Source organism: Myotis myotis, unplaced genomic scaffold (genome assembly GCF_014108235.1).
Source record: "Myotis myotis isolate mMyoMyo1 unplaced genomic scaffold, mMyoMyo1.p scaffold_m19_p_53, whole genome shotgun sequence".
Taxonomy (NCBI): Eukaryota; Metazoa; Chordata; class Mammalia; order Chiroptera; family Vespertilionidae; genus Myotis; species Myotis myotis.
Window position 1 is genome coordinate 277,625 of NW_023416361.1, and position 17,340 is coordinate 294,964.

At 57.3% G+C, this 17,340-nt stretch overlaps 1 protein-coding gene across 5 annotated transcripts in view; it reads right to left on the reverse strand.

Annotated features, from left to right (window-relative positions):
• POU2F3 (POU class 2 homeobox 3) overlaps positions 1-17,340 on the reverse strand; it is a 101,649-nt gene that overhangs the window by 18,966 nt on the left and 65,343 nt on the right. For all 5 annotated transcript variants that reach the window (XR_004967997.1, XR_004967996.1, XM_036311243.1 and 2 more), the window contains exons 4-10: positions 14,560-14,664; positions 13,396-13,498; positions 10,663-10,745; positions 6,447-6,629; positions 5,999-6,140; positions 4,549-4,685; positions 2,452-2,613 (exon numbers count right to left, since the gene is read on the reverse strand). Coding sequence is in view for 3 of the 5 variants with exons in the window: in XM_036311243.1 (XP_036167136.1) it covers positions 2,452-2,613; positions 4,549-4,685; positions 5,999-6,140; positions 6,447-6,629; positions 10,663-10,745; positions 13,396-13,498; positions 14,560-14,664 (915 nt within the window). In the remaining 2 variants the exon portion in view is untranslated. The remainder of the gene's footprint in view (positions 1-2,451; positions 2,614-4,548; positions 4,686-5,998; positions 6,141-6,446; positions 6,630-10,662; positions 10,746-13,395; positions 13,499-14,559; positions 14,665-17,340) is intronic.

A 17,340-nucleotide genomic window follows, 5' to 3' on the forward strand; every position in this document is an offset into this window, starting at 1 on the left:
GACCCTAGCTGCACCCTGCCCTTGCATCACTAGCCCCCGGCCCTCACTCAACCAACCAGAATCGGCCAAATCAGTGGTCCGAGTGAGCCCCCACCCCCTGACCCCAAGCCCTATAAATTCTTTGTTCTCTTGGGACTCCGGGCCCTCACGCATCCTACCGCTGTGCCGGTAAAGGAGGCAGAGGGACCAAGCTAGCTTGAATAAAGGCTCTATGCTTTTGCATCGGACTCAGCTCTCCTTGGTGGATCTTTGGGGGATCTTGAAATCTGGGCATAACACTGCTGTTCTGCAGGGTTGAGACTGGGCTCTCCTCTTTGCTTCTTCTGTACAGACCCCAAAGGTGAGCTCCTTTCCACCCGGGTTTCAACCACCGTGTGTGCTTACACTGCCGGCCCCCATCTCTCTTCCAGCCTTCTCCCTGACTCCTGACCCACAGTTCTAAGTGCCCATGGACACTGCCACGTGGGTGTCCCACAGGCCTCACTGAACATCATAATAATGGAAAGTACTGAAATGGTCACTCTTTCCAATTCCCAAGCTAGCTCCTCCCCTGCGTTTGCTTGTTCATCAATGGCATCACCATCTACCCAGCCAGCCCAGCCCCAATGCTGGTAGCCATCCCAGAGCAGTCTCTTTCCTCACTACTCTCCATGGCCCCACCCAACTCTCCATTTATTAGCCAACACCTAATGACTCCACTTTCTAATTTTCTCCTGGATCGCTCCATCCCCCTCATTCTTACCACTTGGTTTTGCTTCAGCCTTCATTTCTCTACTGGATAACTCCCAGCCTCTCAGAGCACCTTTTACGCTGACATGAGAATCATCATTAGTCTAAAAAGCAAATATGATCATGCCAGTGTCCTGCTTAAAAATCCTCCCACGTCTTCTCTACGCCTTTAAGGGTTTTAGCATTGCACAGCGGCCCTTCAGCCTGTCCTTTGCTGACCTATCCGGCCTCATCTTTCTACATGCCTCCCCATGGAACCACCTGCAGTCCCATGAATGTGCCACATGTTCTCCCTGACCTGTACCATGTTCTCATACTTCCCCCATCCTTTTTGCCCCTTCATTCCTTTTTGCCTTTTAGACTTAGCCCAGGCAGGAATTATCTCCTCAGGGAAGCCTTCCCTAACCACCACCTCCCAAGGCTTTACTGGCTGTGACTACTACGTTCTCCTGGAGACATTATCATGTGGTTTATCATTTGTTTATTTGACTGTTTCCCGCTAGGCAGTGAGGTCCTCCGGGAGAGGGACACGGACTATTTCTCTGTGTAGATGGTGGTAGACAGTCAATAAGTGTTTGGTGAAGGAATGAACAACGGCCAGTTTTATGAAACAGCTATGCCCCACCGTGGACGAGGCTGAATGTTGTTTGTCTGTGAAAGCTAAAGACTCAAGGGCACCCCCATTATCCCCACGACCTTAACCTTCAACCATCCCCATCCCCAAGGATGGATAAGAACCTTCCCACCCCACCCTCTAGGCATCATCTTTCCTCTGGAGAGAGAAGATGTTTTCTCCTCTCCAAACTGCCACATATGCCTGACCTCCATGTTATTCCTGCCCGACTTCTCCCTGTCTGTCAGGATTACAGATATAACTGTCCACCTGACACTTCCTCTTGGGTGTCTAGGAGTCATGTCCAGCTTACTGTGGCCAACTCTAAATTCTTAGTTTTCCTTCTCACACCTGTTCCTCCTGAGTCTTCATCATCTCAAAAAAGTGGCAGCATCTTCCAACCAGCTACTCAGGCCAAAACCCTGGAAGTCACCTTCACCTCGTTTCTCAGCCCACGTCTGAGTGGTGAGCACCTATTGCTGGTTCCACAGGTGAAGTAGACTCAGAATCCAACCACTTCGCCTCACCACCTCGGCTACCACCCTAGCCCAAGCCTCCAGGCCTCCTAGCCTGCTTATGTCATTCTCCTGGCTGGCCCCCGCTCCCACACATTATTCTCACAGCAGCTCCTGCCGGCTGCTCAGGCTTCTCTGCTCAGAGTTCTCCAGTGGCTTCTTCCACCCAAACTAAAGCCAGGTCCTTCCAATGGCCTGCTTCCTGCTACTTCTCTCACGTCATCTCCTACCTGTGGCCTCCTTCCTTGCCACCCTGGCTACACTGGCACACTCGCTGTTCCTCTAACATGCCAGACGTCTCATTCACTGGTCTTTCTTTCCTTGAAATACTTTCCTTGAGATATTTTGCTTTCAACATTCAGATCTCTGCTCAATTGTCACCTTATCAGAGCATCTGAATCTCTATTAAAAACATCTCCTCACGATCACTTTCTCTCTCCTTACCTTTCGTTCTCCTTCCTGACGTTAGATACGGAATATACAGCATCTCTTTGCTGATTTCTTTACATCACGTACCCAGCAGCCCCGCCCCCTTCTTCCACTCTAGGCATCGTCGCCCTCAGTGCTTGGCACAGCTGGCTCCCGGCCACTCACCAGACGGGACGTGTAGACTGGTGGCTTGATGGGTGTGGCCACAGGACAGTTGATCCGCTTCTCCTTTTGGCGTCGGTTGCAGAACCAGACCCTCACCACCTCCTTCTCCATGGACAGCTGCTCTGCAATCATGGAGATCTCCTCTGAGCTCGGCTTGGGGTTCTACAGAGGCCGAAGGGACAGGGAGTGGTCAGGTGAAGAAAGGAGTGAGGTCAAGAATTGAGGGTGAGGGACAGATGTTCCACAGAAACAGGATAAAACAACAGATGAACCTAAGTTTAGAATCAGACTTAGGATGGAACACTCGCTCATCACTTCTTGTGTGTCCCTAAGAAATGTTCTTAACCTTTCTGAGCCTCAGTCTTATCATCTGTGAAATGAGAATAACAATGACTAAATGGAGGATTATTGTGAGGATTAAATTAGGAAGTGTGTGAGCTGCTGCACACGGGCCTGCCACAGGTCCTTCTCTTGCTCCTTCCTTCAGGGGAAGCTCTGCAAAGATGAGTCCTTGGTGAGTCACGTGGGGACAAGAGCCCAGGTGCCCTCCTCTGTGCTCTGTCCTCACAATCTGGTGTTTCTCTTGTGTCACTGCCTCCTGTCCTGCCCCCAAATAGGGAAGGATCAAGCTAAAACCTGTGCATCCATCAAGACTGTGGAAATTCAGATCACACTTGCCCGGCCAGCGTGGCTAGTGGTTGAGCGTCGACCTATGAACCAGGAGGTCAGAGGTTGGATTCCTGTCAAGGGCACAGGCCCAGGTTGCAGGCTCCATCCGCTGCATGGGACGTGCAGAAGGCAGCCGATCCATGATTCTCTCTCATCACTGATGCTTCTCTCTCTCCCTTCCTCTCTGGAATCAATAAAAATGTATTTTTTAAAATTATATATATATAGATGACACTCTAGTTCTGCCCCCCAACATCCACCTGTCTTTGATCTCTGCCCTCTTCCCTCCCTCCGACACCTTCCCTTAGGCCCCCCCGTTGCTCTGAGAAACCGAATCGGAAGGAAGCAGCCTCCAGCTCCTTGACCAGATGCACTGCAGCCTCTGCCTAAGGGCGGCCGGCTTGGGCCTGGGCCTGGGCCTGCGCGGTGGGTGGAGACCACAGGCATGTCCGCAGGGGCCTGTGTGATGGAGATGCAGGCTCTGGAGCGGTACCTAAGGACGCTGATTAGAAGCTCTTTGGACCAAACCTGTTTTCCTCTCTTCTCTCCCCCAGCTCCCAGGGGGACACAGTTGATATTATTAGCTTCCACATACAGGTTCAAGACTATGCTTTGGCTCCTCGTTAAAATCTGTATGTATGTAATATGATTGCAAGTATTTAAATGTGTGTGGAAAAGAGAAATAGAAGGAAACACATTTAGATGGCATTTGACAATTAATTTTTTTCCTTCTCCATCCCTGTCTTTTCCTAATTGTGTACAATAAGCATTTATTACATTTATAATTCGAAAAATATAAAACAATGCACAGAAAGTAAAGAGTTTCTGTACAATGCCCTGGCTGTGTTCCCTCTACTTCAACTGAACATAGAGCTACACTCTTTTCTGGGAATCCGTATCCCATTTTTAAAAAAATATAGTTTTATTGATTTCAGAGAGGAAGGGAGAAGGAGAGATAGAAACATCAATGATGAGAGAGAATCGTTGATGGGCTGCCTCCTGCACACCCCCTACTGGGGATTGAGCCCACAATCCAGGTGTGTGCCCTTGACTGGAATTGAACCCGGGACTCTTCAGTCTGCAGGCCGATGCTCTATCCATTGAACCACACCAGCCAGGGCAATATTCCATTCTTTAAATCTCCCAGTGGAAGGGGCGATGGGCCCCAAATAGGCATCAGGGCAAGAAGGGTCAGTGGGGGCGGAAGTTCCTGGGATGTGAGATCACAGGCAGACTGTCACTCACACACCTGGGTGACCACAGAGGGGCGTGTGTGCTCTCTGGCCTCTTCCCACAACAGGCGTCTGATGCCCAGGGGTTGGTGCCAAGGGGTTTACATGTGCCGCTCGCCCGCCCACAAGTGCCGCTCAGGCACCCACACGTGCCGCTCGCCCCCCCCCCCCCCCCCCGCCCCAAGGGGCCACTCACATCCTGGAACCTCTTCTCCAGGGTCAGGCGGATGTTGGTCTCAATGCTGGTGCGTTTCTTCCTCTTCCTCCCGAACACTTCGGTGAAGGCGGGGCCGGCGCTGGGGGTGCTCACCGAGGGGTCCGCCGGGGAGGCTTCTGCGGGAGGGAGAGGAGGCCGAGCGGACTGAGGTCCAGCGCCTGTCCTGGCAGCTCTGCGGGGCAGGCTCCGGACAGGCCTCCCCGGCAGGGAGCGGTCGCCCCCAGGCCGCCTCCGCTGGCTCCGGGCGGAGAGCCCCCCGCAGGGCCGCCTGTGGGCGTCCGGCCCAGGGACACCCGGCCGCTCGGCGCGGGTGGGCTGGTGGGCGCAGCCAGAGCTCCGGGAGGAGGCCCCCGAGTTGTCTGGGAGTCGCCTGGCAGGTCGGAGGCCGTTCGCTCTTCTGTGCAGGCGCCGGCCACGGCGTCTCCCTCGGAAGGTTCCGGCTCCAACGGTCCCGTGGAAATGATCGCTGAGGCCCTTCCCCAGGGACCCTCCGGCCCTGTGACCGCAGCCCTCGCCTCGATGCTGCTGTAAACGCTGTGGAGGGGCCATCTGGGGGGAGCGTCCTTGCCCCTCCCACGTTCCAAGCGGAAGAACTGCCAAGGGGGTGGCACCCTGCTGCCCGCCTCCCGGTTTCCACGGTAACCACCACCCTCACTTCCACCAAACAGAGGCCCTGGCCCTGGCTCTGCTTGGTCCCTCAGCCAGACCAGTGGTTCCCAATCAAGGGTGATTTGGTACCCCCGAGACTCCCCAGGGAACCCCGGCAATATCTGGAGACATCTAGTGGGTAGGGAACGAGGCTGGAGCTCAACAGGACGGCCCCCCCAGCACAGGAGCATCTGGCCCCAGCTATTGACGGTGCGTAGCTGAGAAGCTCTGTCCCTGACAACAAAGTCCTCCGCTCATGATTCCAAACTGTCCCGAGGCTTAGGGGCGCCTCCGGCCTCCACTGCAAACCCCACGCCCACTGTAAGGCCTTCCCTACCCGACCTGTGTGCTGTGTGTCTCCTCACCTAGCCCTGCCCTCGGAGAGCCTTCTCAGGATCAGCCAGATAACGACCTCCTGTCCCTGTCAGGCTGCCTCCTCCTCCAGCCCTGACCCAGCCCTGGTCCCGCCAGCGGCCTGGTAGATGTGCCTGCTCGGCAGACCCAGCTCCATCCTGGCCAGCTGTCCTGGGGTCCAGGCTGGGGCCCCAGGTGGGGTGGGGTGGGAGCAGGTGCGCGTTGCCATGGCCGCGGGAGCTGTGAGCCGCCAGCTGGCATGCTCCTCTCCTTGTGCCTGCGTCTCATTTCTCAGTTGGCTCCAGACTCAGGGGAAGGAGGAAGGGGTGTGGGGTATGGGCCGCCTAAAATCCAGCACCGACACGTCGCCCCCTCCCCTGCAGGCTGTCCCAGGGCCCATCCACCTGCACCCCTGAGGGAGGCCTACCGGCATCGCTCAGCCACTTCTCCAGCAGCGGCTTGAGCTTGCACATGTTCTTGAAGCTCAGATTGAGGGCCTCAAACCGTGAGATGGTGGTCTGGCTGAAGTCGTTGCCATACAGCTTCCCCATCGCCAGCCCCACGTCCCCCTGGGGGCAGGGAGGGGGATGAGAGACAGGCCGCTGCTCTGCCAGGTCCACACCCACCACCCGAGCACCACCTGCCCCTCGGCTCCCTTCTAGGTGGCTCCCCCTAAGAGGGGGACTGTCTTATTTCTGAGGGTCTGTGCCCACAGACCTGGCCCTCGCTGGCTCTCATTTCTCTCCCCTCCACCACAATGTCCTCAGGGCCACAGGCGCAGGATGGGCTCGCCCCCAACACGCCCAGCCTCAGGATGCTCTTGAGACCTGGCCTCGAGGAGCCCCGTCTCCTGCGTCTCCCCCACAGAACCGAACCTGTGTGAAGCCCAGCTTGATGCGCCTCTGCTTGAAGGTCTTGGCAAACTTCTCCAGCTCCTCCAGGTCGCTGGGCTCATCAGCGCCCCCAGAACCAGGCAGATGCTTAGGCACCGGGAGATGCTGGGGCACTTCCAGGTGGGGGTCTAAGGAGGGTCCCGGCAGCCCCGGGCGCCCGACTGCCTAGGAGGGAGCACAGGCCAAGCAGACGCAGTCAGCATAGCAACGGCAGTGCCGACGTTTACTAGCAGGCGGCTTAGAGGATGGCTGGTCCTGGCTGACTGAGTGCCTGTACTGGAAAGGGACGTTTATATGAAGGGCGAGCAGTCACCTGGACCAGCGGGGCTGAAGCAGCAAGTGGGCCGGCCATAGTCTGCTGGGTTTCAGTCTGTGACTCGCCGACTTGGGAAATTTATCTCCCTCCTGTGGGTTTTCTAATATAAAAGGAGCCAGCAGGCTTGTCTACAGATTCCAAAGAGAAATCTCAGGACAAGCAAAAGGTTGTTTGCTTTGTCTGTTTTTACCCACAAAGCAAAGTCCTGAGGTGTTCAACAGGCATTAACTGTAGATAACACGGGACATCTGACACTGTTACTTCAATAGAATTCTGTACAATGTCAAACTCCTGTGATTGGCATTTTACCTTCTAAACCACCCATTTTCACTCATTAGAATGCTTTAGTTTTTGCTTTTGTTGTTTTTTTTTTCTTTTTTTTTTTAAATTAAATCTTTATTGTTCAGATTATTACATTTGTTCCTCTTTTTCCCCCCATAACTCCCTCCTCCCAGTTCCCGCCCCACCCTCTGCCCTCACTCCCCACCCACTGTCCTCATCCATAGGTGCACGATTTTTGTCCAGTCTCTTCCCGCATCTCCCACACCCCTTTCCCCCCCAAGAATAGTCAGTCCATTCCCTTTCTATGTCCCTGATTCTATTATAATCACCAGTTCATTCTGTTCATCAGATTATTTATTCACTTGATTCTTAGATTCACTTGTTGATAGATGCATATTTGTTGTTCATAATTTGTATCTTTACCTTTTTCTTCCTCTTCCTCTTCTTAAAGGATACCTTTCAGCATTTCATATAATCCTGGTTTGGTGGTGATGAACTCCTTTAGCTTTTCCTTATCTGTGAAGCTCTTTATCTGACCTTCAATTCTGAATGATAGCTTTGCTGGATAAAGTAATCTTGGTTGTAGGTTCTTGGTATTCATCACTTTGAATATTTCTTGCCACTCCCTTCTGGCCTGCAAAGTTTCTGTTGAGAAATCAGCTGACAGTCGTATGGGTACTCCCTTGTAGGTAACTGAGTTTCTTTCTCTTGCTGCTTTTAAGATTCTCTCTTTGTCTTTGGCTCTTGGCATTTTAATTATGATGTGTCTTGGTGTGGTCCTCTTTGGGTTCCTTTTGTTTGGGGTTCTCCGCGCTTCTTGGACCTGTAAGTCCATTTCTTTCACCAGGTGGGGGAAGTTTTCTGTCATTATTTCTTCAAATAGGTTTTCAATATCTTGCTCTCTCTCATCTTCTGGCACCCCTATAATTCTGATGTTGGTACGCTTGAAGCTGTCCCAGAGGCTCCTTACACTATCCTCGCATTTTTGGATTCTTTTTTCATTTTGCTTTTCCGGTTGGGTGTTTTTTGCTTCCTCGCATTTCAAATCATTGACTTGATTCTTGCGCTCCTCTGGTCTGCTGTCGGGAGTCTGTATAATATTCATTATTTCAGTCCGTGTATGCTTAATTTCTAGTTGGTTCCCCAATATAACATCGAGGGTCTCATTAGTTTTCTTGTAGATCTCATTAAGTTTATCGGCCGCTTCTAAACAGTTCTTGAGAGACCTTAAAAGTGTGGTTCTGAACTCTATATCTTCCATTGACAATTTTGTCCTGTTTCTTTGTCTCCGCATTTTGTTATGCTTCCTTGGTGCACCCCCTAGTGGTCTTTGTTCGAAGTCTTACAGTTAAACCTTGATTGTTGTAGCTAATACCAGGGAGGGTTTGACCTCCAGGCCAAGTGGCTATGAGAATCAGCTGTGTCTGCAGTGAGAGAACTTCTGTCCTCTAGGGAGGTGCTAATCTAGCCTTTGCCTGAGGCTATCCGGCAAATGCCTCTGTGCAGGGCTTGGACGGGGTGGGTCGCACGGGATCAACAGGGTGGGTCGGAGAGAGCAGTTATGGCGGCTCTCAGTCCTGTCCCCCGGGGCTCTGCCTCTCTGAGTCCCAGCACCCGCTGCAAACCTCGGAGAGAAAGCTGCACTCGCTCTGACCGAAGCCAGACAGTCCCGCTTCTCCCGTTTGAGTCTGGGTCCCTAAAGACTCGCCTGTATCTGGAGCTCAGAGTCTGCGACTCCCTCCCGATTGAAAACGCCAACCGCGCCCTCCGCTGCCAGCCTGCTCCGTGCACTCCGCACCTCAGAATTTGACTTCAGCACTGTGCCTCCTCTGAGTGTCCGTATGCGTTTCTCTTTCCTCCTAGTTGTAGGACTTCCACTCAGCCAGCGTTCCTGTGGTTCTGGGTGATGTCCGTTCCGTCTTTTAGTTTCACTTTTGAAGTAGTTGTTCAAAGCAGCAAACTCCGGCGTTAACCTATGCCGCCATCTTGGTTCTCCTGCTTTTGTTGTTGTTTTGTTAATCCTCACCCAAGGATATTTTTCCATTGATTTTAGAGAGTGGAAGGGAGAGGGAGAGTCAGAGTGAAACACTGATGTGAGAGAATCATTGATGTCAATTGGCTGCCTCCCACACGTGCCCTGACCTGGGCCGGGGATCACGCCTGCAACCTATGTACATGCCCTTGAACAGAATCAAATCCAGGACCCTTCATGGGCTCTATCCACTGAGCCAAACTGGCTAGGGCTGCTCTTTTTTTTGTTTTTGTTTTTTATAAATCAAAGGCATTTTAGTGCTCTCTAAATGCACTGAGATCTCATTTGTGGTTGTCAGGAGAACTTTTTTTTCTTTCGTTTATTTTCATAGGAAAATGGATCCTTAATTCTAGAATCCATGTTGTACCCAGGCGCACGTTGGACCTGAAGACATTGATCATCCCCAAGGAGGGAAGGCCAAGGGGCCACTGCAGGGCCACTGCCCATGTGGCCAACGTGGCCTAAGTCCACCCTCTGCTCTCCCCTTCCCAGTTACTCTTCTAGACTGGGGCTAGCTTTCTGCCTTTTGTCATCCAAGACACTCAGGGTTACCATGACGACAGGCGTTGTTCTGATGGGGAAGTAAAGGACCTGAAGGAGGTTGAGGACTCCTCCCCAGCGAAGGGCTGTTGGGATGGAATCATTTTTAAGATGGTGATGGATCTGATCCTGTCGACAGAGACCAGACCCTCAGGACACAGCTCTGTCTTCTTGAGACGTCCTTTTCATTTGTGTATTTGTTCTTGCATCGGACAAATACCAAGTTCTTTGCTAGACCTTCACTTTCCCCCTTCACATCCAATTAGACTCAACTTCCCCAAGCATCTCTCATTCACCCCTCACCTCTATCTCATTGCCATCACCCTAAGCCAGTCATTGTCACACTGTCCAGGATGCTCTCAGAGATGCAAGAGCTGACCTGGAGGAACGCAGGGAGCTTATGCTTCTAGTGTCCCGTTCCCATGGGCCACTAGGTGGCGCTGTCCACCCAGGTGTCCCGTGACTAGTCTCCTAAGCCAGGGCCCTTAGTGATCCTTGGGAATCTTAGCATAGAGAAGGGGGCTTGGGGTTCACTTCTGCAGAACCACCTCAGGCAGCTGTGCAGACAGGAGGAGTGGCAGCCACAGCACAGCCTGGCTACTCTTGCCAAGCGTGCCGCCCCCCACCCATGAGGCCACCTTTGGCCCAGGTACAAGGAAGAGCCACTGGCTTTGTGGTCTCCCCTCGGGGCGTAAGAGCGCCAGGCTGGGCTGGCCATCACGTGGCGTCTGGGGAAGTTAGCTGGCCTCTGGTGTTGAGGTGACTGTGCTGGGGTCTGGCTGGGGGTGGGAGTACCTGCACTGTGGGGCGGGCTAGGCCAGCAGCTGGTCACTAGTCCCCATTCAGCCTCCACCACTGACAGTGGCCCACCCTCCCGGACTGGCTGTCATTCGCCCGCCTACCGTCAGGGCGCATTCCCGGCTACTCCCACTTCCCAGGGAGGCAAGAGCCCAGCTAGGGGCTGAAGGAGGACCAATGGGCTGAGCTCCGTCGCACTCCCGGGGAAAACCAGGGACATGTGGGCTTACCTGGGATGCCAGGCCGGGTCCAGGCTGTGGGAGGAGCAGGGGGCTTTGCTGCTGTGGGAAGGGGAGAAGATTGGGCTGCAGACCTGGTGAGAGGGGGACAAAGGTCAAAGGAATGAAACTCAGGCCACGTGACAAACACCCTCTGCAGCTTTGGAAACATGACAGCTCTCCTTACCCCCCGCTAATGAACCAAGTCCCGCAGCCCACCTCAAGCCCCGTGGAGAGGCTCCATGGGCGCTGCCAGGCATCGCCACACACAGCCCGAGGCAGAGCAGACTCAGGGAGAAGCAGATGTAAACAGCAGTCCCCAGACCAGTCCTGCTGCTCCCCCCAGCCTGCCTGCCTGCCTGTCCGGGGCAGGGCAGAGGCTGAGGGCCAGCAATCTGTCTGAGGTGGACATCAGGGCGAGGGGAGCCCAGAAGGAAAGAGGATGGAGAGACCCCGCAGGCAGGAGGTGCGGGTGTGAGGACTGAGGGTTCCAGCTGCAGCTGAGAATGTCCTGCTGCCTGGACAGCTCCACAGGCCCCGCCGTCTGCGAGGATGTCAGAACACGGGGATGGGCCACTGGCGGGGCCCCAGGCCGGACACTTTACACGGGGGGAAGGCCTGAGAGAAGGGAGAGCAGCCAGGCCTCTGAGACTCTATCTGGTGGTGGGACTCCCCTGCTCATCCGCTTGCCTGCCCTCCCCCGGGCAGGTGTCCCCGCAGGAGTCTCCTGGTTGGTGGTCACGCCAGTGTCTTCCTCAGGGAAGGTCACAGCCAGGCCTCTCGCTGCCACTCGGAGCAGGGCCACCACACCCCACAGCAGAAGGGGGTCACCCCGACCGCTCAGCACAGAGCTCAGCCTCAGGGTCTCTGTGGTGCCCAAGCTGGTTTAGGTCATTGATGCAGAGCATCAGCTGATGTTAAACGTTATGCTCCTCAGTCTAAAAAAACTCAGGACTTGGTTCTGTTTGTTTGTTTGTTTTTGTTAATCCTCACCCAAGGATATTTTTCCATTGATTTTTAGAGAGAGTGGAAGAGAGGGAAAGACAGAGAGAAACAGTGATGTGAGAGAAACACATCGATTGGTTGCCTCCCGCACACCCTGACCAGGGCCCGGGTTCAGATCAACCTGCAAACAAGGTGCGTACCCGTGAGTGAAATCGAACCCAGGACCCTTCAATCCTCAAGCCAATGCCCTATCCACGGAGCCAGTCTGGCCAGGGCAGCGTTTTATTATTAAAATAAGTGGGCAAGAACGCTGGCCGGGGAGTGCTAGCCGTAACCCAGCATTCACGCTGTTTTGAAGTGACGGAAGCCTTTTCACGTGCTTTATTGCAGGCGATCCCATCACCTTGGGAGGTCGAGTTTTACTTTTTTATGGAGGAGGACATAAAACCTCAAAGAGGTTAAGGTAAGTTTCCCGAGAACACACAGCTAGTAATTTTTACCCATGAGCTTTTTGACTCCAGATTTTGAACTGGGCTTTTAATTGTTGGTTGTTTGCGCAGCATTATGTTGGCCTCACTGGCTGTATGCCTGGGCCAAGTTCATATCACTGTCGACCAACAGGACACCGAGTTCAGGAGTGTGATACGTATTATCCTGGCCCCGGATTCTGGAGCTTACACTCCTCCATCCTGTTTGGGCGAGTTGATGGATATAGGAGGCGGAGAGGTGGCAGAGCGGATATAGAAGGTAGAGGGTCAGGAGAAGGGTTTTAGACAGACAATTCTGAAACTTTCTAGGTCACCAGAGGCATAATATGAGTACCCAGTGCACACAGTTATTCTGAAAAATAAATCAGGAAAACCACTCAGCAGAACTCCTGGCACATCATGCTCAAGCGATGTTAGCAATGATGATAAACATTCTGTGTTTTATTTATTTGTTTGTTTGGTCATCCTCACCTGAGGGTATTTTCCCATTGATTTTCAGAGAGAGCAGAAGAGAGAGGGAGAGACAGAAAGAAGCATCGATGTGAGAGAAACATGCAGGGCCTGGGCCAGGGAGGAGCCTGCAACCCAGGCATGTGCCCTTGACCGGAATCGAACCCAGGACCCTTTGGCAGGCTGACGCCCTATCCACTGAGCCAAGCCGGTGAGGGCACAATTGTTGTAAATATGCTAACCCAGGGGTCCTCAAACTACGGCCACATGCGGCCGCCGAAAATGTTTATCCGGCCCACCGAGTGTTTTTGCCGCCGCTGCCTGTTGCTTAGCAGCCAACTAGTTTTTTTTAAAACTATAGTCTGGCCCTCCAACGGTCTGAGGGACAGTGAACTGGCCCCCTGTTTAAAAAGTTTGAGGACTCCTGTTCTAACCCCTTGCTCTTGGCCAGGTTATCTGGAGGTTAAGTTCTGGCCAAAGAAAACCTGGCCGCCTGTGGGTGGCACTGCTGCTCCACCGAGGCCTCCCAGCCCGGCTTCCTGAGGGCCATGGAGAGAACTGGGGCGTCTGCATGGCATTTCCCAGGAGCCACTCCTTCCTGCACTGCCCAGGTCCCGCCCCCTCCCCTTCAGCCTCAAGTGGCCATGAAATCAAAGAAGATGGGAAAGGGAAGAAGAGAAGGTGACGGCCTGGAGGGGCAAGGACAGGGTCCCTGGCGCAGGCCGTGATCGGGAAAAGCTGATCTTAACACCAGCGGGCGGAGCCCCTCGCCCAGATCCCACCGGCTCCCTCGCCCAGCAGCAGCGGGGCCAGCAGCGGGGCCAGCCAGCAGCAGCACCCAGGCCACGCGAGCCGGTCTCACCTTGCTGCCCCGGCTGAGTCTGCGAGAGCAGGAACTGCGAGACGGACTGCAAGTGGCTGGGCACCAGCACGAGCTGCTGGAGGGGATGGAGGGACGGCAGGTCCTGCGGGAGAGAGACACACGTCACGGACGCACGCCAGACCGGCCCACCGCCGCTGCCCATCTGCTCCAGGTCCTCAGACGCGCGAGTGTGCGGCCGCGACCTGGGCTCTGCCCCTGCGTGTCCCCAGTGTCTGGGGCGCAGTTGCTGCTCCGTTGATGCTGATGTCACTACGGTGCAGCCAGGAGGCCTGGCAACCTGCTGTCACTACAGCCTGGCCGTTGTTAACGTGTGTGTCAGTCCCGTCCCCCAGCGAGACTGCAAATGCCCTGGGGCAGAGCCTAAGTATTCTCACCTCTCAGACGTTTACTCTAAAAATGACATGAAGTCCCAACTGTCCAATTTTTGAAATCTCATGGCACTTTATTATGCTAGAAGCCAAGTCTTGGCCGGTTTCTGGGCCCAAACCGTCTTTCCTGGAGGAAGGCAGCAAGTCCTTGGTTCTCAGTAAACCCCACCGGGTTCCATAGAAAGTCCATATCCCGGGGCTCCCCCACCAGCCCAGAACCTGGAAATCCCAGTCCCCAGATTCCTCCCACGCAGAGGAGTGGGTGCACATCCCTTTTTAAATTCGGCCAGAGAAGGGGGGCCTCTCTCCTCCCCGGTGAGCCAGGCCCGACAGGAGCTCCCACATGAACGCCTGCTCACACACACTGTGGGCTGTGTCTGGACACCCCCTTCTTCCCTGGGCCAGGACCCTTCCAGTTTGGCTTTGACGTAAATACTCGGGGGCGGAGGGGGCACCGAGGACAGAAACACCTGTAGCTGCTGCCCTGGCTGCTGTCCCAGGTCCCCAAGCGCGAGCAGGGCCAGGCCCCAGCCCCGCGGCGAGGCCGCTGTTTCTGCAGGATTGCCTCCTCCTCTCCCGGAAAGCAGAAAGCAGACACCTCGCCTTTCCTATAACGAGCTAAGCTGACCTTTGAAAGGCCTGTTCTGGAACCTCACCTCCACCCCAGCTCTCCAGCCTGTTTGCATCCCCTGCAGGGGCTCTTTAGATTAACACGGGTTCACCATGCCCACTGCCCACCAGGAGTGCCAGGGCTCCCCGCAGGGCTGGCGTTTACCCCAGACACTTGGCTTCCAGGCATCATGGCAGGTCCCTGGCTCAGGGGGCATGGCCGGTGCGAGAGTGTCTGCTGCAGGGAGTCGCTGAGGTCCTCGGTTTTAATCTGTAAGTGGAGGCAGGAGGGGAGGCTCAGTCTGGGCCTCCCAGACCCACAGGAAAGGAAACTCAGCGATCAGGGCAGGAGGGAGTGGTAAGTCTGAAAACAAAGAGCCAGCTCAGCCCGCTCAGGGGTTGAACATCGACCTATGAACCAGGAGGTCACGGTTGGATTCCAGTCAAGGGCACAGGCCCGGGTGGCAAGCTCCGTCCCGGGGTGGTGGTGGGTGCATCTGGAGTTTCCTGCGTGTGCGCCCTCAGGCCCGGAGGCTGGGGGGACAGAGGGCGTGGCGCCCGGGCTGTGCTGCTCCTTGTTGAAGTGAGAAAGAATAAGGACACTGCGTGACGGAAACTTCGTTTTGAGCCTGAGAGGATGTCTTCGGGGGAGGGGCGTGAGACTCTTTAATGAGGTGACGGTGACCCTGATGATACCTTAAAGCCCCCTCACGGGGCACATCCGCACCCTTTCCCCGCCTCCCCTCTTCGGATTGTCATTGTCCACAGTCTCCAAATCTGGAGCCACTCATCTGAAGACCGGCCCCCCCTGCAGCTGAGCGCCCCCTGCAGGCGGGAGTGTCCCGCCCCCCGCGGCCCCGCGGCGTTGCAGCCAGAGGCCCGGTGGGCTCCGAGCTTCCTGCAGCCGCTGCTCGAGCCGCAGCCCCGCGCCCGGTGCGGGTCGGCCCGCGGGAGGCCCCTGCGCCCTGCGCCCTGCGGGAGGCCCGTGGCGGGCAGCGCAGCGACGCTGAGTTCAGAGGACTGGGCGAGGGGCCGGGACGAACCACCTCTACCGCCCCGAGTGTCCTCGGGCCGCGCTGGGCTCTCACGGGCGGGCACCCTGGCATCTCTGCTCTGTTTTTGCTGCTTCCGTGGAGCGCACACTCACAGCTGAGCCTGTGGAAAGGTGGCGGGGGCGGGCGGGACGCGCCACGGAGACACAGCCGGGGAGGGAGGTGGCCGCGCACCGACCGGCTCCAGCGTCCGGGACGCGGCGGGGCGGCGCTGTCCGGGCCGGCTCGGAGCTGACCTCCTAGGAACCGCGCGGGCGTGCAGCTCCCCGTCCGTCCGGCACCGGGTCCGACCTGACGCCCCCTCAGGCCTAAGAGAGGAGGACAAGGCCGGTGCCCGGTGCGCACGGCCCGGCCGGCCCCGGGGCTGCAGCCTGAGCCCGGCGCGCAGCGGGAGAGGGCGCCTCCCCACGCGTCTCCCCAGCCCCTCTGCGCCCCGAACCCAAGGAGGCGGGAGGGGGAGCGCGGTGGCGGGCGCGGAGGGGCTTTCCGACAACCAGGGGGGACCCGCCCAGCCCCCCTCAGTCAGGGGGTACCCCCCACACCCCCTCAGTCAGGAGGGACCCGCACAGCCTCCTCCCTCCCCCGCGCCCCTCAGTTCCTCCACCAGCTCCGGCACCCCAATTCTTCCCCACAAATGGAGTTCTCACAGTCTAATCACACAGAAACATTTGTAAAAGCTAGAAATAAATGATAAACGACGTATTTAAAACCAGCACCAGCACACCTTAAGGTTTCTCTGCGAGGAGGTTTTACTGAAGCAAAGCCTCTCGGGCCAGCCCCCTCCCACAGGGCCCTTCTCTCCCCCCTCCCCCACCCCCCCAGCAACGGGGGCCACCGGTGAAGCCGGGAGGGGCGGGTGGGGAGAAGGGGAACCCCGGCGGGCAGTCTGGCCGCGCTCCAGCTGCAGGTCCCGGTGCGCGGGGCAGATAAGAGGCGGCGCTGACGCGGCTGGAAAACACGCGCTGGGCCCGCCCGCGCTCTATCAGTTCGGACCCGCGCCAGCGCCCCCAGCGCCCCCGGCGCCCGCCCCCCGATCCCCACCCCCGCCCCCGGCGCCCGCCCCCCCGATCCCCCCCCGCCCCCGGCGCCCGCCCCCCCGATCCCCACCCCCGCCCCCGGCGCCCGCCCCCCCGATCCCACCCCCGCCCCCGGCGCCCGCCCCCCCGATCCCCCCCCCGCCCCCGGCGCCCGCCCCCCCGATCCCCCCCCCGCCCCCGGCGCCCGCCCCCCGATCCCCCCCCGCCCCCGGCGCCCGCCCCCCGATCCCCACCCCCGCCCCCGGCGCCCGCCCCCCCCATCCCCCCCCGCCCCCGGCGCCCGCCCCCCGATCCCCACCCCCGCCCCCGGCGCCCGCCCCCCCGATCCCCCCCCGCCCCCGGCGCCCGCCCCCCCGATCCCCCCCCCGCCCCCGGCGCCCGCCTCCCGATCCCCCCCCCCGCCCGGGCCTGAGAGCCCCCACCGGCCGCCGGGCCGGCCTCCCAGCCGCGGGCACTGCCCGCCCCCAGCCCGGGAGAAAGCGCCCGTCCATCCCCGCGCTCCTTTGGGCGTCCGTCTGCGCGGGTCCGGCAACCCCGAGCGCTATTCTGAGCTTTTTCTTGGCCAACGTGTTACTTTTCATTTTCGTCAGCCATCGCCCCGCTGGGCATGAGCTGCTCGAGTCGCCCCCGGGAAGACAGCCCCAAGCGCCCCAGGGAGGACGAAGGGGCCCCTCTCCCCGCCAGCCTACAGGCCGCGCCGCGGGCGGGGCATCAGCGCGCACCGCCTCTCCGCCCTCGGGGCTCAGGCGGCAGAGCGGGTCCGCACCGAAGCCCCGCCGCAGGCTGGCGCCCTCCCAGGGGCGGGTGTGGCCGGGCGGAGAGGGGCGGAGAGGCGATAGGGCGCCGCGCGGGGCCACT